Source organism: Mus pahari, chromosome 3 (assembly GCF_900095145.1).
Source record: "Mus pahari chromosome 3, PAHARI_EIJ_v1.1, whole genome shotgun sequence".
In the NCBI taxonomy this organism is placed as follows: Eukaryota; Metazoa; Chordata; class Mammalia; order Rodentia; family Muridae; genus Mus; species Mus pahari.
The window spans coordinates 99,323,985-99,344,957 of NC_034592.1; the positions used below are offsets into that span (position 1 = coordinate 99,323,985).

The 20,973-nt window shown below is 39.5% G+C and overlaps 1 protein-coding gene and 1 pseudogene across 1 annotated transcript; both read right to left on the reverse strand.

Moving 5' to 3' along the window:
- Positions 1 to 10,292: 10,292 nt before the first annotated feature.
- Positions 10,293 to 10,834, reverse strand: LOC110318389 (ubiquitin-40S ribosomal protein S27a). Its single transcript, XM_021193404.2, has one exon. The coding sequence runs from the start codon at positions 10,796 to 10,798 to the stop codon at positions 10,328 to 10,330; it is 471 nt and encodes a 156-aa protein (XP_021049063.1). The 5' UTR covers positions 10,799 to 10,834; the 3' UTR covers positions 10,293 to 10,327.
- An 8,888-nt stretch (positions 10,835 to 19,722) lies between these two features.
- LOC110319058 lies at positions 19,723 to 20,753 on the reverse strand (annotated as a pseudogene).
- Between the last annotated feature and the right edge of the window lie 220 nt (positions 20,754 to 20,973).

Sequence of the window (20,973 nt, forward strand, 5' to 3'; positions counted from 1 at the left end):
TAACAGCTCCAAAATCTCCTGGATCCCCATCTTCCCCTTATTAATAGTATATTTTCATAAACTAATCACTTCAACTTTAATGGGTAAAAGTGAAATGTATGTCCTTTTTATGGCTAGTTCTTAATGAAGAATTTCTTTCCTTTTTAAAATCAAAATAAAACTTATTTTATTTTGGCCTTCCACAAAAAAAAAAAAAATACATTGCTACTTGTCAATGCCTCATCGGTAAAATGACAAGTGTGTGTGTGTGTGTGTGTGTGTGTGTGTGTGTAAGCACAAGCAGGCCCAATTCTTCATACACATGTGCCTGCTGATCTCTTTTGTGTAGTCCCGGCATAAAGGGTAGTTTACCTTTTTCTCTGATTGCTTAATGTACTCACTACCTTGGCTCCTCTGGTGAGAGGAATCTCTTCTTCATTAATGCTATTCTCTTGTTGAATTGTGCTGCCGACTAGAAACACCCCCGCCACTCAACACACTCCTAAAAATCCCTCCTCCCTACAGCACCTGATTTGTATAAGTAAGATGATAAATCTCTTCACCCTTCATTTTCAATGAGCTACTTATACAACACAAACACTGAGCACACCAAAGCTTGTAAGTCAATGTTTACATTACATCCCGGCCAATCGTTTTTGCATTGTGCACAGTTGAACATGTAGGCTTCTTGCCAGGCAGGCGCTTTGCCTGTTTGATTTGTTCTCTGGATTCATACATGAGCATGAATTGTTGCGGGCTTGGGTAGGGAGCAGAAGCGCTGTTTTTACAATATTTTTGTCCTGTGTAACATCCAAAAAGTGAGCACTATGGGGAGAGGAATGAAAGAGAGCAATGGTGAGAGCCAGGAGGGGATCCCTGAAGAAGAGAACAGCATCATGGGAGGTGTTCCCTCCAATCAAAAGGAGCAGGCCTCAGGTAAGTCTCCCAGAGTTGTGTATGCAAATAAGGCTTCCTCTTGGTAAAAGGAACCCTTACCCAAAATCTTCCTGCCCCCGTTCTCGGCAAGAGGAAGATAGCGAATAGTTACTGTGGCGATTTTCTTCTTTCTTAGGGAGATTGAGTAAAAATAAAACAGCCTTCACAAACAACTTGTTTAAAATTCAAAAGTAAACCCAAAGTTTACTTGTTTAAAATGGTTGAAAATAAGGAGATAGTTAGATTGTATTTTCTAATAAAGGGATTGGTAAGCAAATCCACAGGTTGCAAGAATCTCCTGTAACTGACTCCTGAGTTGTCAGTCACCTTGTGGTTTCTTTTGGGAGTTTTATTTTCATCACAACCATGAAGGACAGAAAGGACAGAACCAGTAAACAAACAAACAAACAAACAAAAAACAACAGAGCAAAGACAAGGAGATTCAATGGGGACTGAGCACTGGGCTGAAAGAAAAGAAGGTGGATTGCCTGATTCCTGGAAGGTTCTCATGCCTTCAACAGCAGCAAAAGGCGTTTCACAGTGAATCCACTTAAAATGAAACCATATTTCAGCAGCAGAAAGTTCAAAGAGATTTGATTAGAATTATTTTAGAAAGTGAAGTCAAAAGTATGAAGGTGAGTACATTTATTCTATAAGAAATCAAGTAGATTTTGTAATTGAATACAGCTCGTTCCAAACTCAGAAAGTAGGAACCAGACATTGCTCTTGTTGTTGTCATAACTTTCCCAACAGAATTACAAGGTTGCAAATGCACCCGTTATAACATATTTTGCTTCTGTAGCTCTGCACTGTCTCTTGGAAACTATTTCTTTCTTTTTTCTTTTTTTAAAAATTTATTTAGTATTATATATAAATACACTGTAGCTGACTTCAGACACACCAGAAGAGGGTGTCAGATCTCATTTTGAGCCACCATGTGGTTGCTGGGATTTGAACTCAGGATCTTTGGAAGAGCAGTCAGTGCTTTTACCCACTGAGCCATCTCGTATTCCCTCTTGGAAACTATTTCAAGTCTTTTTTTTTCCAGTTGGTGTTTTCAGGGGTCTCACCAAGCCTTTGATACTTGCATTCTCTATTTAGCCCACTCCATGACTCCTCAGTTTCTCAGCTCTATGTTTGAAGGAAACTCTGAGTAAAATGTGATTTTTGCAGTGCATCGACACATTATTTTCATGGATCTATGCATCATTTCTTTTTGCAGTAAGACATTATATTGTATCATATTGTCCAGTGTTAAGACAATATTTGATGGTCAGTAAATGGTGGACAAAGATTGGCATGAAGAGCTGGCTTGAGTTTTCTGCTATCTCAGGAAAGACGGGATTAATGATGTGTTTGGAGGATTTTTGTCATTGCTGCTGCTGCTGCTGTTTTGATTTTGTTTCACTTGTTTTTTTCTCTATTGGGTCTCTCTAGGTAATAGCCATTTTCCCTTAGTTTGTCTCATACCTTTACAGCTTGGTTTGGCTAACAAAATACTTATGCTTAAAAACAATGGTTCAAAATAGGGCAAAAATGAGATATTTTTCCTCCCACCCTAGCATTGGTTGCTAGTTATCTTGAGAAGTAATAATCTCAAATAAAATCAAAAGTGAGTCCTATTATATACTACCCAAATAAATTCTCTGTAAGAAGATAATTTATTGTATGGAAAATTATCTACTATGTATTCAAAAATTAATTTCTAATGGGCATGACTCAGAAAGTTAAGGGATTAAACTTATTCATGGATCTAGGTTGCAAAAATCATGAATTACTAGTCATAGATGGCTGGGTATAAAAGTAATTAATGGTGCCCAGAAGAATAAATGGTTTGAAACAAACCACGTATGGCTCTTTTGACTCAGAATTTACCATATTACAGTTTAGTGCAGAGCAATGAGATGATCATAAACACCATCAAAGCCTGTGGCATCAGAAAGAGCTCAAGACGGACCCACACTATAAGAACCTGTGACTGACTCTTCTTCTGCAGTGTTTGCTGCTGTATGGGGGACTCTGCACATTGTCTCCTGTCCTGTTAATTGGAGTAACCCTCTAGAAAAGGGACAGAAGACAAAAAGAGACATGCCATGTTCTTTTCAACTGAACTCTTCTTGACTTGCAAACTATGAAACCCACATAGTTCAACATACACATTTGAACAACAAAGACAAGCAATGAAAATGCTGGTGTTTGCTACACCAAGGATTGCCACGGATCCTCAGGAAGTGGAGCATTTGTAAGCAATTTTAGCTGTCTTCAGACACTCCAGAAGAGGGAGTCAGATCTTGTTAAGGATGGTTGTGATCCACCATGTGGTTGCTGGGATTTGAACTCTGGACCTTCGGAAGAGCAGTCGGGTGCTCTTACCCACTGAGCCATCTCACCAGCCCTTTGTAAGCAATTTTAAATCAATTAACATTACAGTAAAGTGTAGACTAAAACTCAAACTTTCAGGTTAAATGGAAGGTGTCAAACAGAATCTGCAGAAGGAGCTTTCCCTACTCAAAGCCATTCTTCCAAAATGAGAAAGAGAAAGAAAAAGAAAAAAAAGAAGGAAAAAGAAAAAGAAAGAGTCAGCATGTTGTGAGACTGTTTCAGGGGTATTATAAGTTCAAGACCAGGGACTAAGTAGCAAGACCCTGTATCACAAATGAATAAATGTATGAATAAATGAATAAATGCACACTCCATCAGCAACTTCACAGTTCAGACAGAAAATATCAAGCATTTTCTTCAGCAGCTAAGCACAGACTCAAAGGGAATCTGTCCAGTGTCCTTGTTTCCATCCCTCTTCATTTACCAAGCAAAAAGAAGCCTTCTTTCCAAAGCCAGGATCTCCATATCCCTTTCCATGGTGGAATCTTGACTTAAGTTTCAGCCGTGGAACCTGAAACAAGTGGCGATATGGTCAATGTGTGTAATCAGCCAGTGAAGCAACCAGCCAAGGCTGAAGGGAAATCATCGTGGGGAGCTTATTATGCCCAATTTACAATAACAAGCCAAATGAACCATCCGACTGAGGAGCAGAAGGCATCATTTCTTGCTGCCAGTCTGAAGGACACTGCTCTCCCTGTTCTGAGCCATTGTCAGAAAAAGACACAGTGATCTACTTAGCACGTAGCACATTAACTCAACTTTTTAGAGTTAGATACAAGACAGGCTTCAGACTAAAACTCAAGGATTCTATTAGAAAAATGTGCCTAGTCTCTAATGAGGCTGACTCAAAGCAGTGCATAAGTATTGTACAGGATCTGTCTAGATACCCGGAGGACCAAACTCTTACCTGAATTCCATTTTTCTGAAGCATTCGTAAGTCATCAACTAGAAATGAAGACTTTTCCTTTTGCCTTCAGATACCATACAGACCTTCTTAAGGTTTGTTATTACACTTAATTGTCTTCCTGATAAACTTGAGAAGATCTATTGCTTAACATAATATAATTACATGGATGTCCTAAAACGTTCGGCAAAGTACAGAACGTGTGTGTGTGTGTGTGTGTGTGTGTGTGTGTGTGTGTGTGTGTGTGTGTGTGTGTCCTCGTGCAGGCGCAGGAACTAACTGTGGCCAGAGAAAGAATCTGAAATGGCTGGCACGAGGCAGCAGGTACTCACACGGGGCCAGAATCACAGAAGCTCCTACGAAGCAGTGATGTGGGAAAACACAGGTGAATATTGTTTTCCCAGGGACTCTCCTCGAAGGTCCTACGCTAAGGATTGTTCTATTTCCAGTCTAAGAAACCGTCAAAGCAAGCTTTACCTAAAACAACCTCGAGAAAGAAACACCAACCCAAAAGACTGCCTTAAACAGTAGCAACAAGGGTAAAGGAATCAGAAGCATAAGAGAAGGTTACAAGGATGAGTGTAGCCTTTTAAGGGTGATAAGTCCATTGGTTATTTGACGGTGTGATGGTATGATGGGTACATACCTATATGCAAACCTGTCACACTGTGCCTTGTATTAATGTGCAGTCTAGTTTATGCCAAGTGTACCTAAATAAAACAAAAACTTAAGATCCAGGTAGGTAGGAAACAAAACCAAAAGGGCTAGAGAGGTGTGCCAGGGACAGAGGCTCCCCTTGAGCCTCTCTGACAAACCAGTTATTCGCCCCCACCCGATTTTTCTCCTCTCCCCATCTGGCAGCCATGATTCAACTATAGATTTTACTGTTTTTAGATCCATTATGTAAGTGGAATCCTGCAGCGCTTGTTCTTCTGTGACTGGCTGCTCACTTAGCATACTGTGGGAACACAAAGTAACGGAGCCGCGAAGGCAAACATTATGGAGTTCCCCGCTGAACTTTAAAATAGAGCTAGCAGTCTCATTTCTGGGCCCATGTTCTAAAGCACTAATCAGGATCTGCACTCCTATGTTCATTACAGAGATATTCACTGTCTTAGCTCCTTTTCTATTGCTGCGAGGAGACGCCATGACCACCACAACTTACAGGAGAAGCCGTTGAACTGGGGCTTACATTTTTATAGCGTGAGCTCATGACCATGGAGGAGCATAGCAGCAGGCCGGCATCAGATGGTTGAAAGTGTACATGACGAGACAACAAGCCATGAGGCAGAGAGAGAGAGAGAGAGAGAGAGAGAGAGAGAGAGAGAGAGAGAGAGCGAGCTAACTGGGAATGCCATGGGCCTTTGAAACCTTAAAGACCACTTCCGGTGATATACCTTCTTCAACAAGGCCACACCTTATAGTCTTTCTGAAACAGTTCCACCAACTGAGGACCAAGCACTCAAATATGAGTCTGTGGGGGACAATATTAATCAAATCACCATATTCACAACTGGGAAGATACCAAAACAACCTATGTATCTATCAGTAGTTGAGTGAATGAATGAAATGTGACATATGCAGACATTGATAAATTATTCAGATAGAAAAAGAGGGAAATCACATCATGTGGGAGAACATGGATGAACCTTGAGACAGTGATATGAAGAGTCTTTATCTGTGAGATGGAACATAGCTGCCAATCTCTCTATACCTAACATCTATCTTTTCTGCTCTCTCATATACGATGACATATACCTGTCTTAGTTTCTTTCTTTGCTGTGATAAAAACACTGACCAAAACCACTTGGAGAGGAAAGGGTTGGCTTGTCTTATAAGTTACACACCATCATCAAGGAAAGTCAAAGCAGGAACTCAAGACAGGGACAGAAGAGACCACAGAGGAATGTGGATTCCTGGGTCACTACCACTGCTTGCTCAGCTTGCTTTCTTATACAACCAAGGACCAACTGCCCAGAAGTGGTACTGCCCACAGTGAGATCAGCCCTCCCATATCAATCATCAACCAAGTAAATGCTTCACAATGGCCACAGGCAGAGCTGATGGAGGCAATTCCTTAGCTGATGGTCTCTCGTCCCAGGTGTAATGGATGAATGGATAGATGATAGATAGATAGATAGATAGATAGATAGATAGATAGATGCATACATAAATACATAGATACATCGATACATATATACATAGATAGATACATAGATGATAGATATGTATATGTATAATAAGTATGGACAATGACCAACTATGAGCAAGTTTTTAGCTAAAAAATCACAGAGTTCTCAAAGGGCTAGAGGACAGTTGAGTTCTGAGCAATCTCAATGGAGACATCTTTGGAACACTTAGTTCATTCATTAGACTTAAGAGAATCACTCTTTACCAGTGAATTTAAGCTGGCTCTGGACCAGAGGATGCTCTGTACAGAAACACTAACAACAAGACTCAAGAAAATTAAATTGCTTTTCAAGTAAGTTAGTCATCAGCCAAAGAGATTAATCATTATTTAAAGAAAAAAAGAGTCAAGTTCAGCTGTGCCACACAATACTACCGTAGCCAAAATCCAATAAAAAAGGAAATGGAAATGTCGAGATGCAGAAACATTATGTAACAATTCAAAAACCATGAATTCAATAAACCTCAGAAATAAAATAGATTGTTTTATTAATTAATAAAGGTCCTAATTAACAAATTACAATGAACAAATTGTCCCTAAAACCTATCACCCATGTATTCAATGAATTTAAAGGGAAACATACTCACAGTAAGAGCATGACTTTTTAAAGGAGAAATCTCTTCTGTGTGTGTATATTTGTATGAGGGTATGGTTTATGTATACATGTGTGCATGAAAGTACACACCCATGTACGTGTCCACTGAACCAGAGGAGGACATTTGGTTTCCTATTCTAACACTCTCCAACCTCATTCCTTTGAGACAGAATGTCTCACTCAATCTGGCTGGCAACCAGTAAATCCCAGTGGTCCACTTGTCTCTTCCTACCACACACTGGGGTTACAAGTTTAAGCGTCTCTCTCTCTCTTTGTTAAAGATGTTATTTTTATTTTTAGTTATTTGTATATTATACATTTGTACATATGAAGGTAAAAGTCAGAAGAAGGCATTATTGGATCCTCTGGAATTGGAATTGCAGGTAGTTTCGAACCACATAAGAGTGACTGGAACCGAACTCTGGTCTTTTGCAAAAATATCAGGAATTCTTCACCACTGAGCCAATTCTCCAGCCAGAGAGTGTGTCTTACACAGGTTCTGTGATCCAAATTCAGATCACCATGGCTGCACAGCAAGTGCTCCTTCCCAACTCTCCAGCCCCTTAAGTAGAAATTTCTTGATCTGAAAACTCTGCCAGATGAACATGACAATAGACAACACAGTCACAGAGAAAACAGAAGAGCTTAACAAGGAATAAGAGCAATGTGAAGGAAGGAAGGAAGGAAACAGCTTAAAACTGTTTTTAATTGTTTTAATTAAAAACTGTTTAATTGTTTTTAACTGTTTTATTGTGCCTCAAGTGAACTGGAAATCTTGACAAGACTTGTGAAGGCAGGGATCTTGAAGGAAAAGCCACAGCCACCATTTTACTAAACCAGCATAATCCCCATTTGTCCTGATAACCACAGATAAATGTAGTCTTCACCCTTCAGCAAGGAAACTTCGCTTTCCAGCAGATGGAGAACATTGCAGAAAACCACACCCAATCAAAATGCAGAGCCATGGAGACTGGTCCCAACTGATACATCTACAAAACACTCACAGGGCTCACGGGGGGGGGGGGGGCATTGTGGAAGAGGGGATGGAAATGTAAGAACCAGAAGATTGGGGAGTTTGCTGTGAGACTATGTTTCCTAGTAAAGTCGGCAGCTATACCCAGAAAATCTCTCCAACATGACTGTCCAAACATGAGCTGAACAAAGACACACCAAAGTCAACAGTAAGTGAGTCCTCAGCCCTCACCAAGAACTATAAACAAGTAAGGCAAACGGAGTGCAGGAAAGATGGTCTTTCCCAAGGAAGAGAGCAAGGGCTGGTTATCCAATACCAAATGGTCATTCCGGAAAACACACACACACACACACACACACACACACACACACACGTTACATTAGACAGACTGGACAATTATACATACGCATATATTCATGTAACAACAATTAATGAAAACAGAGACCACGAGTTTGAAAGAGAGCAAAGAGGGCTGTAGGGGAGACTCTGGAGGGAGGGAAGAGAAGGGAGATGATGTGATTATATTATAGCCTCAAGAATAAAAAAATTAAAAGAAACAAATGTGCTGAAAGTAAATGGATGTAAGAAGATAGTTCACGAAGTGCACTAAATAATGTTTAATAAATGAAATGCATGACATTCATTATGCCAGGCAGCAGATAATTTTAGACAAATTTGTCAAAATAAAAGTTAGATTATCAACCACAAATTCTGCCTTATAAGAAAAAAGAAAATCAAAACAAAAATAAACAAACAGGATAACTACTTAGATGCCCAATACTAGAACAAAAATTTTAGAAATGCTAAGCAAGAAAGTAGAAACAAAAGAACCAACACCATGACTCTACTCATATGAAACTCTAAGAAAGCTAAAAAACAAAGCAAGCAATCACACAAATAAAAATCTCCAAGGGAGAAAAAGGAAAACATTTGCCTGAGTCTAGGACAGAGGTCGAACATGAATAAGACAATCATGACCAGATTACTGTAGGTTTTAACTAATGGCAGCTACATGGATGGATGTCTACATTTGTGAAAACTGATCATGCTGTACACTGAAGATGGGTGTGGTTTATTATATGAAAATTGTACCCCAACAAGATCAATTTCATTATAAATGTTATAGGAACACAAATATATAAAAATCTAAAAGTAACTTACTCAAACATGTAACTTCTTACTGTGAAAATTATGTTATTGAAGATGTACCTAAATGGCCTGATGAAATATCGTGTTCATGGAGAGGCAGACTCAAAGTCATAAAATGTCATTATCCTCCAAATAAGTCAAAAATTCAGAGTGGTTCAGGGCTGTAACTGAGTGGTAGGACACTTGACTAGCATACATGCACTCACTGGCTCAGTTCTCCAGTACTGAAGATTAGACATCAAAATGAGAGGTGGGAAAAGCCAGGACATTTTGCATGATCCATGATTATTACTGAAGGCTTCTGGGAGAGGCTGAGATGATGCAGCCCAGGAAAGACAGGCTCAGAGAAGCGCCTCGGCTCCATCATAGAACATATTTCATGCATGTTGGTTTTCATCTTTTTAAAATTTAAAAATTTTAAATTGCCTTCCATAGTAAGGTTTGCATATGGGATTTTTCATACATATTCTCTCCTGGTATTCCTTTTTCCAGGGCAGGGTTTCACTCTGTTGCCCTGACTTTTTTACCTATCTAGCTTCAGCCATTACAGAAGCTGGGACTATGTGCTTCTGAACCCAGATCATTTTTTTTTTCTTTTTTAACTTGTGAAAGAAAATAATTTAATTTTGTTTTAAAAGAAAGCAACAGCAACAGATTTACCTATACATTTGTCTTTCTGTCTACCAACTACTCACATCTAAGCCGGGTGCAGTATAGAATGAAGGTAGGGGTCCATTCTTGTTTATTTTCTTCTTTTTTTTTTTTTTTTTTGTTTTTAGTTCCTTTATTTAAATACAGGGTCCTTTTGTAGTAGTGTGCATTAACTATGTACCATCGTGCCTAGCTTGTATCTCTCATATAGTGAAAATTACCAATGAACACTGAAAACATTCAACAGCTCATGCACATACCAATCAATACAGTATATTTCCATATACTCCAAGCCGCTTTGACTTGGCACCTTGAATTTTTGTAAAACACACGTCATGTCTCTTAAAGCAAGATCAAGGGGATAAGGATTTAACTTCTACTTCCAATTCTACAAGATATTCCACAACCCCTTAAAAGAATTCTGACCTCAGTGTCTGCCAGGAAAATCAAAGTTTTACATTGGCTTAGACAGCTGCAGCTCATACCTCTCAGGAACAAAGTCACACAGCCAAAGAAACATTCAATAAAACAATACTAAGTATGAGTTCCTTTTTATTAACACATACACAACTACTTGTCTTCTGGTTTGTTGAAGCAGTAAGTCAGACAACACTTGCCACAGTAATGCCTATCAAAGTGGCTTCCCATGAAAACTCCAGCACCACATTCATCAGAAGGACACTCCCGACGAAGTCGGCTAATTTTGCCATTTTCATCCACCTTATAGTATTTCAGCACAGCCAACTTAACCTTCTTCCTCTTATGCTTATTCTTCTTGGGAGTGGTGTAAGACTTCTTCTTCCTTTTCTTAGCACCACCCCGAAGTCTCAACACAAGATGAAGGGTAGACTCCTTTTGGATGTTGTAGTCCGACAAAGTACGGCCATCTTCCAGCTGCTTACCAGCAAAGATCAACCTCTGCTGATCAGGAGGAATTCCTTCCTTATCCTGGATCTTGGCCTTTACATTTTCTATAGTGTCCGAGGGTTCAACCTCGAGCGTGATGGTTTTTCCCGTAAGGGTCTTCACAAAAATCTGCATCGTGGCGGCGGCTCCACCCGCGATGGCGGATCGGAAAGGAAGCTATTTTCTTCTTGTTTGTGTCTTTTCTTGTGCTGGGTATTGGACCCAGGGAACTACAAAGTCTAGGGAAGTTTTCTGCCACCAGTACATTCCCAAGGGACCTTTAACACTTGCCAATTTAACTCCCAATTTGTTGTTTTTACAAATGGAGAGTTACAAAATCTTATAATTTACCTGATTGGATCCTTGAAAGAAAATACTTAACTAAAACCCAACTTTATAGAAAAAAAATGACAGAATAAATGTCATAAAATCTTTACCAGTATCCAGAACACTATGCAGTATATTTCATTTATTTGTTTGTTTGTTTATTTAAATTATGATTAGAATGAGGAAAGTCAATGGGTAAATTGAGAGAAAAGAACCCTGGATGTGATGTCTTGAATTCCATATTCAACACTTTTTCCTGTCTAGTCTCATAGTCTCTAAAGTCATACCTGTCTTCTATTACTCATGACTCTCTGAAAATGTCTTCTAAGCTGAGTTGTAATATGTTAACTAGAGGGATAAAGGCATTTGGAAAATTCTTTTCTTGTTCCAAACAGTGCCTGGCTTTCACTGTTGAAGAGTCTAGCTTTGAGATCCCTCACTGGACAGTGCTTTTTCAGGTTTCCACCTTTCTACATGGGGAATCTTATGGCCAGAGCTTGAGGCAGATTTATTACACTCATAGATCTATCTTTTGGGATTAATACAATTAAATCAAAGGAAGTGCACTATTATGTATGCATACACTGGTATAAAAATTAATCAGCTTGTTAAACTAGTTACTGCATCTCCAATAATCTTGTAAATTAATTTTATACCCTTCTTTGAATAAAAAAATAAGATTGATTTAAAAATAGACTGATTTTATTTTTATTCTAAAATGTCATGTTTTCTTTAATTTAAGCATAAACATATTTTGAGAAATACAAATCATGTTGAAAATGTTACTATCAGAAAGGTTTCATCTCTTACAAAGGATGTAATAAATGCAGATAGGGATGGGGAAAGCAAAATAAATCAGTTGTAAGATGAAGGCAGAGTAATTATTTTTCTTCTTATGGTGTTTTTCTTCTTATGTTGGCTTTACGAAGTCATTGCTTCTTCAGTTGATGAGTTGATCTGGAATCCAGGTTGACTTACTCTCAATGTGTTCAATGTCAGTTATCATCTACACAGACCCCCTAGCAACGGTGATACATACAGTGTTAAGTATTGCTGGGGAAAAGACATTATTAGTTCTTTGGAATTCAGAATGATAACATTCATTTGAAGGAGGAACACTTTGTCATGCAGTTGAAGTGTCTTGGTAGAAAATACATGTTGGAAAATATCCAAAGGGATACTGAAGGTTCACGAGTGACTTACCCCATTTGCTATAAGGATTGAAGTGTTACTCACTATAGCCATTGACTAGGCAAGCATGCTAAAGGGAATATTCTAAAATTATCCACATCTTTTCTTTAACTCATCATTTTCTTTAGTTCATGGTCAAATACATGACTTCCTCCCATCTGACATAAACAGCTGTTGGGAGGTGAAGGTATGACTGTGACAGAGAACTGAGTACTACAAAGGGATCTAAAGCACTCATATTCTGCTATTTCTAATGTAGCTTCTTCTGGGATGGGGTGTTGTTGTTTTTTGTTTTGTTTTGATAAGACAGAATCTCAAAGCCTTGAACTCATATGTAATCAAGGATAATCTTGAATTTCTGGTCTTCCTGCTTCCACCTTCTTAATGTAAAGCTTAAAGGCATGGGCCACCATACTCAGTTTATGTAGTGCTAGAGTTGGAACCAGGGCTTAGTGTACCAGGTAAGCACTTTCCCTACTGAGCTAACGTTCCAGCTCAGATGTAGTTTGATGCCAATGAAAGAAATATCAGCATCATAATATCAATATATCTTCTGATAGCTTATAGAAAGCTATTGTTGTAGTAATGGAGCCCAGCACTTAGGAGGTGTCAGCAAATGGATCATAATTTAGGACTATTCTTGACTATGTGGTGAACTTGAGGCCAACCTGGACTATATAAACTTCTGCCTCAAACAAGAAAAAAAATAAAGCAAGAAATAAAAGTAAAACAAAGTAAAAAGCTACAGTCTTGAGAGAAAATTCTGAATTCACTAGTACCCACTAATAGTCTAAGAAACTCGGCTAGACCACCAGCTCATGTGACCCCTGCGTTTCTCACAGAAAGGGTTTCCTCAGCCAATTAGACGTCAGTAGAAGAAAGAAGTAGGCGGGCCAGTCTATGCCTTGTAAACTCTGAGTATGGGGAGAAAAAGAAGATGGAGAAAGGATGGGAGAACAGAGAATAATCTCTCATGTGTTCCCTTTTTCTGTCCTTCTCCTTGCCACTTGGAGGTGACCTTTCAGAGAAAGCTATTTTTAGGTACACAAATTTGACAAAGCACGAAAGTGAAAATGGTCCCACATCATCATGGGATACTTAAGAGATCAAAATGGCACCCCAGCCAGCACATGACCTAAGTCTGTACTTGCTAGCCTGGATACAAAGGAATCTTCTGGAAAGAGTGATGTAACTTCACAGCAAGAGTTGGCTCCATGGCCAGAGGCTGCCTGAAAAATGGAGAGTATATCAACGTGCCTGTGAATAATTGTCAAGATGTGAAAGAAGAACAAGCAGGTCACAGAGCACCGTTTGTTTCCAACATGTCAGAGAGACCCCAGATTATGCATTCCACCAGAATGCACCATGATGCCAACAACACGAGCCACAACAGAGATGGGTAAGTACCAAGAAAACCAATGGTTGGGCTGGTGAGATGGCTCATAAGGGAAGAGCACCCGACTGTTCTTCCGAAGGTCCTGAGTTCAAATCCCAGCAACCACATGGTGGCTTACAACCATCCATAACAAGATCTGGCACCCTCTTCTGGAGTGTCTGAAGACAGCTACAGTGTACTTACATGTAATAAATAAATAAATCTTAAAAAAAAAAAAAAAAGATTAAAAAAAAAAGAAAACCAATGGTCGCACTCTTCTCCTACAGACGTTCCAAGTGCTCTTTCCAAACCTGGAGATTTCCTGAGGAAGAGATGTACAGAAGGCTGGGAGACAGACATTTCTGACAGGCTGGGCACTTTCTTCTTATTGAACAGTGACTCTCTAACACTACCACGAAATTGTTGGGCCAACTTGAGACATCAAAGAGAGTAGACTTAATATTTGTGTGGACAGCAGAAGTAAACTATTTTCTCTGCCCAATGTCAATTTTATTCTGCCATACTCTTACAATAAATATGAAAATGATTATTCAAAGAAAGTAGACAAAACAAATTTGCAAAATCATTCCGCTTTGGTTGCTGAACAAGAGCCTTCACATCAAAAGTGCAATTCCAGAATTAAAGTGTGCAAACGCTGAGCATTTCTCATGTGAGGCTAAGGAAAGAGAACCAGTAATTTTACATGAGTCATTAGCCCAAGTTACAATGAAAGCTGAGAATATAAAAATAGAAAGAGAAATTGGATAAATTAACAGATTCGAAAAAGATATCCATGCTATTAAATAACAACAATAACAGCAAAACAAGAAATTTGTGGAAATAAGCTTTTCAAACATGACCAATTTGTTATTGTCTCGGAGACCAGCACAGGGCAGGGATGGCCATTGGAATTATCTGGTAGACTTTAACCTATTAACCAAAGCAACGGTTTACATGCTTTGGATGCTTTATATATCCAATATATTATATTATAATGTAGTGAGTATATCAGCAAATATATCAGAAGATATTCTGGCAGGAACACTTGTTATATCATGGCAGGTTAGGACTAGTTTGAAAGGGTTGCTCAAAAGAAGTATAGGTTTGAAAGCAACCTTGAAGTAAGTAAAGGAAATGGATACCCAGAGAGACGTGAAATCCAAATAGGAGATTTTTGTCCATTATATGCATGAGGAATAAGTAGAAAGCAAAAAGACAGGGCAAAGAGAATGACATTGAGGGCAAAATAATAACAGCAGCACCTGTCCAGACTGGACGGTGCCAGGCTAAGCATTGTACAGATGCCAGTTCCCAGACGCCTCCCCAGAGCCCTGTGAGGTCGTGTCTGCTTTTATTTACAGACAAGAAAACAGAAGCAGGGAGAGGTTCTAAACCTCAGCTCCAGTCTTCAGAGTCTGGATTCCAGCACCAGTGTGTGGAGGCCTTGGAGTGTTCTCCTTTCTTAACCTGTAACTGTTCCAGAAAGGGAAAGAATTGAAATATTTAGGAGAGAAGCAATTCGGACCCAGGAGAGGACGAGGGCGATAAGGACTCACAAAAAGGATGGACAATATTATGCTCAGTTGTTGGAGCACTTCCATTATTTTCTGTGGCGGCAAAGGAGCACTGAAAATCCACTTTGACCTCCGAAATTAATAAAGAAGCCACATCACTTTGGGAATCTGTGCGGCACATAGAGCAACGCATATGCATGAAGACATATGTACAAGCATATTTCTTGCAGGATTTGTGTTCACAAAAGACAGGAGATACTTGAAATGTTTAGCGATAGAAACCCAATTAAGTAAATTACACTTCAGCTTTGCAGGGGATCACCTCCCAAAGAGCCAGGGGAAGGCTGCGTGCCCTGATACACTGAACATTCTCTAACATGCATTGTCTTTTAAACGTTTGGTGAGTGACTGTTTTCCTCGCATGTGTTTCTGTGCACCACATCTATGCAGCGTCTGCAGAAGGTATTGGATATCCTGGAAGTGGAGTTGCAGATGGCTGTGAGCCATCATGCAAGCTCTGGGAATCAAACTGCTATCCTCTAAAAGAGTGACCAGTGCTCTTAACTGCTCCACCATCCCTCCAGCCCCAGTACACACTGTTAATGGTAAACAGCAAGGAACAGAGAGGGTCGGTGAACAGGCTCAGCAGGTAAAGGTGCTTACTGCTAAGACTACCGACCTGAGTTTAGTCTTCTGGACCCACATGGTGAAAGGAAAGAACCAAATCTCATTAAAATGCTCTCTGACCTCCACATATATGCCATGGCATGAAAGTCTGTGCTTGCACACACCCCCACACAACTTAATAAATGTAATTTTACATTTTTTAAAAAAGAAAATGTTCTATAATGCTCCAGCATTGAGTGTGCTTTCTGTTTTCTCTTATCATATGCTGCTATTTTAATGTGGAAACAAATGCTGGCCGTATAGAAATATATGTTCATGTAAGGACAGAGAAAGGGAATATACTGAATATGGTCCATTAAAAATGCCAACAAGAGCTGTCAAAGTCGAGACACGTCCATGGGGTTTGGTATGGAAAGAAGCCATCAATTAATAATATATTCTTGGTTATTTGGGTATCTTCCCATGTCAGAGTATTACCCATTAAAAGCCACTAAAGTGAAACATTAAAACAAAAAAAACCAAGTCACACTTTGCCTCCACGATAAAACAATGAGGAAATTACTCCATAAAGTCTGAAGACTGATTTAGAGAGTATGTGTATAGGTGGATTGGGGGGAGGTTATTACTGGTTTGGTTTGTTTTTGTTAGAGACTTGGTATCATTATGTTGACAAGGCTGGCCTCAAACTCACACTGTTCTGCAGGGATTAGATTTGTGTACTACTACAAGTGGCATACATTAACATCTACTGTGCAGAAAGATCATGTGTGAGCCACATATCAACAGGATCTCTTTACACACTGGTCTATAGAATCTCATACTGCACTACCCGTCACCCTATTTTCTGTACTCATAAATTGTCTATTGAGTTGTTGAAGTTTTGGTTTAAATTACAGAGACATCTCATAGCTCAGACGTGGTTTTCCTTTCGAGTAAGTAGCAATCAAATGAGGGCCACACTAGGCCACAGGAAGAGACTGTCCAGACTTAAATTTTGTCCCCACATCTTGAATCCACAGTTTTTGCAAACAGCGAATGCAAAAATTAACTTGTCTGGAATTTTTTTTTTTTTTTTTTTTGGCAACAACTTTGCAAAGGCATATGCTTCAAACTCAAATGACTTCACTTCAAGTTGAAATTTAAAAAATGTTTTGAAGCACAGTCATTTAATAATAATTTGCTTCAAAATAAGCAGCATGCTTATTTCGGATGTGACCCTCCACCCTGAACACTAGACTCAACAATGAGGGAAACGGAAACCCAAGTGCTCGCAGAGATCATCCTCAAATATCTTCCAGTCCCTGGCTCCGTTGCTTAGGTGGAGACTTTGTGACTGACTGTGCACATGCGCCCACATTCACCACTAAGAGGATGAAGCTCCAAGCCCGCTGGGATTCAGCAGATGATACTCTCTCCCCTTCGATATGCTTGGTCTCGTGGAGCCTCACTGCTTCTCTTCTTCCCAGGGACCACTAGATATTCTACTACTGGGAAGAATGACCCTAGGACAGCACCCTCATAGTTCATTCTCCACCAAACTGTAGCCTCCAACAAACCGATGATATCAGAAATTGAATTAAAATCAGGAGATCAGGAAGACACATACAACGGTGCATGCATGTACAGCCACTGTACCTGGTGACTTTTTTTTTTTTTTGGCTTTGGGATTTTTAAATTTTCCTTTGATGTGTTACCACCTTTTTGATTAAAATCTTACAGTAGTAGTACAGTTCTCAGTGCATAGATCAAGACCCCATGAGGACATTGCCTTGATTTCTTGATTTCATTTGTAATCTATGACATAGAACATTGAACTGGAAACCACAGCTCCCTACACACCACAGAACCATCTTCCGACCCAGTTTTTACTGCCAACAGACTGCCAGATCTGCTGTTTACTGAAAAATACTCCACAAAATAGTCCAAAATAAAAGGCTTGAATATTAAATACGAAGACAGAGTTAGTCAAAAGACAACTAAAATAAATGGCCAATTTCATAGGTAAACTGCTTGGTAACATGAATTAACCTAGCTATGAGACTTTGGTAGGCAAAGTAACACAGGATGCTGGGCATTCTGGCTCATTCCATTAATTCAAGCATGTGAGACAAGAAGCTCTCTATAAGTCAGAGGCCAGTCTTGTCTATATAGCATCTACATAGTGAGTTCCAAGCTAGAAGAGTTACATGATGATAACTTGTGTCAAAAGTAAGTAATAAATTATATATATATATTTTGTTTTTGTTTTTGTATTTCAAGATGGGGTTTCTCTGTATAGCCCTGGCTGTCCTGGAACTCACTTTGTAGACCAGGCTGGCCTTGAACTCAGAAATCCGCCTGCCTCTGCCTCCCGAGTGCTGGGATTAAAGATGTGCGCCACCACGCCCAGCTAATTTTTAAAACATATGAGAACAGTAATTGTTTAATTTCTTTTAAAATAACTTGATTTTTTTTTTTGGTTGGAGAATTTTATGCAATTGAAGAGAAATATGATTGCAATTTCAAACAAAATAAAGAGAAATATTACATCGTACAGTTTGAATAGATTGTTGACACATTTTAGTCTCCTGAAAAATAATGTTATGTGCTGGCTATAGATCTTACCAAATCCTTTATAGTCATAGATTCTCTTCAGTGTGGTTCCTTGTGTCCTCAAAGACTACTATGATATGTGAAGAATTTAAGATTGATTATGCACTGAATGTTTTAATTTTTAACCAACAATAAATTACAGCATCCATTTATTGTTGTTTGATATGCGTTAGGTAGTGTGTGTGTGTGTGTGTGTGTGTGTGTGTGTGTGTATAGGCAGTGGGTAGATGTTGATATAGGTAGTATACGTGTGTGTGTGTGTGTGTGTGTGTGTGTGTATAAGTGTAGGCAGTGAGTAGACACTGGTATAGGTTTTGTGTGTGTATGTGTGTGTGTCTGTGTGTGTCTGTAGGTGTGTGTGTAAGCAGTGGGTAGACATTGATATAAGTAGTATACATGTGTGTGTATGTATGTTTGTGTAGACCGTGAGTAGATACTGATATAGGTTTTGTGTGTGTATGTTTGTTTGTGTGTGTGTCTGTATGTGTGTGTGTGTAGGCAGTGTATAGACACAGATATAGGTTTTGTGTGTGTATGTTTGTGTGTGTGTCTGTGTATGTGAGTGTAGGCAATGGGGAGACACTAATATAGATTGTGTGTGTGTGTGTGTGTGTGTGTGTGTGTGTGTGTGTGTGTAGGCAGCATGGAGATATTGAGGCCCTCCTCTATGGCTCTCCATCTTCTTTTCTGAGACAGAGTTTCTCATTAAACTTTTCAGCTGTACTTGCTAGTCTAATTTGTCCTGCCTACAAGATGCGCATGGATAAATATGAAGCAGAGACTGAGGGAACGGCCAACCAGTGCTTGCCTCTGCCTTCTCACCCCACTGGAGTTCCACGCCCACACCTCCATGCCCTGTTCTTTCTGTGGGTGGTTAAGACTCTTGCATATGTGCAACATGTACTTTTACCCACCCAGCCATCTCCCCAACCTCCATCTTAGTTATTTTCTGAGTTCTTTCTAATCTTTTCTGCATACTTCTAGGGATGGTGTTTTCTAATCAACTAGACTACATGATTATACTTTGTTAAAGATGACATTTTTTGTTTTTGAAAAGTTAAAAATTCCTTAACTTTTTATTCCTGGTACCACTACCACAATTTACAGGACAATATACCTGATGTAATGAAAAGAAAAAGAAAAATACAGAACTACAGCAGATAAAAGACCTCAGGAATGTACATCTAATGAACACTCTATTGCATTAATCAATAGCTGCACTTCTTGCAAACTGTGGCTATGACAGTCCTGAACAAGAAGGGTTTCCTGTTTAAGCTGCAGTAACTTTTCTGACTATGGATCATCGTTCCTTCTGTGGCAGATTTTTACAGTTCCTCCAATGCATTTGGGACGACTGTCTCAAAGTAACCTGCAGCTTTCCTGACAACTCCTTGCTCTCTCTCCTGCTAAGAACTGTAGCCGTTTGTTTTATTTTAAAACCTTCTGCTACCATATCCACCACCTCCAGATCCATAGCCACCACCATAGGGACTGCCTGAGATCCTTCCACCAAAACTGCCCCCCCCTCATGGGGCCATAATTTGATTGTTGCTGTCCACTATAATTTCCAAAGTCATTATAGTTCCCACCACCACCAAAATTTCCTCCTTTGTTGTAACCATCATACCCTCCTCTTCCACCACCATATCCACTGCCTTGGTCTCCATATCCTGGTCCACCACCTTCATATCCTCCTCTACTACTGTAACCAGGACTACCACCATAGTTGCCACTATCACCTCCAAATCCATTACTTCCACCATCACCACTTCCATAACTACCTCTGCTGCCACCACCTCCACTACCATAGCCACCTCTTCCGCCAAAGTTTCCTCCACCACCTCCAAAGTGTCCTCCACGTTCCATAAAGCTGCCAGATCCACCTCCACGACCTCTCTGGGATCCAGCAGACTGCATCTCTTGTTTAGAAAGGGTTGTTTTCACTTCACAATTACGCCCATTAATAGTGTGGTATTTCTGAACAATTTTATCAACTGTTTCATGATCATCAAAAGCTACAAAACCAAATCCTCTCTTTTTCCCACTCTGTCTGTCTTCCATAACCTCTATGGTTTCAATCTTGCCATACTTTTCAAAGTAGTCTCTCAGGTTATATTCTTCCATATCCTCTTTAATAACACCAACAAAAATTTTCTTCACCGTTAATGGGCACCAGGCTTTACAGAATCCTCTCTAGAAAGAGCTCTCTTTGGTTCCACCACATGTCCATCAACCTCGTGTGGCCAAGCACATATTGCAGCATCCACCTCTTCAACACAAGAGTNGGTCACAAAACCAAAGCCTCTGGAACGTTTTGTTTGGGATCTCTCATTACCACACAGTCTGTAAGTGTGCCCCATGTCTTAAAATGTTCTCCTAAGCTATCATCTGTGGTTTCAAAGCTCAGACCAGCAATAAACAGCTTCCTCAGCAACTCTGCTCCCTGTGGATCATGACCCTCCATTTTGAGACCGGACTCGCCTCTTCCAACTCGAGTTTAATCTAAAGATGACATTCTTGAGGCTGGAGAGGTGATAGGTCAGTTCTTAATACTTGCTTCTCTCATTATTCATAATTGACAGAAACTGGAAACAACCTAACTAATGAGTGGATAAAGAAAATTTGGTACATCTACACAATGGAATACTATTCAGTTATTAAAAACAAAGACATTATGAATTTTG

Excerpts from the sequence above, each read along its gene's own strand:
- LOC110318389 (XM_021193404.2), bottom strand. The coding sequence starts at position 10,798 with ATGCAGATTTTTGTGAAGACCCTTACGGGAAAAACCATCACGCTCGAG.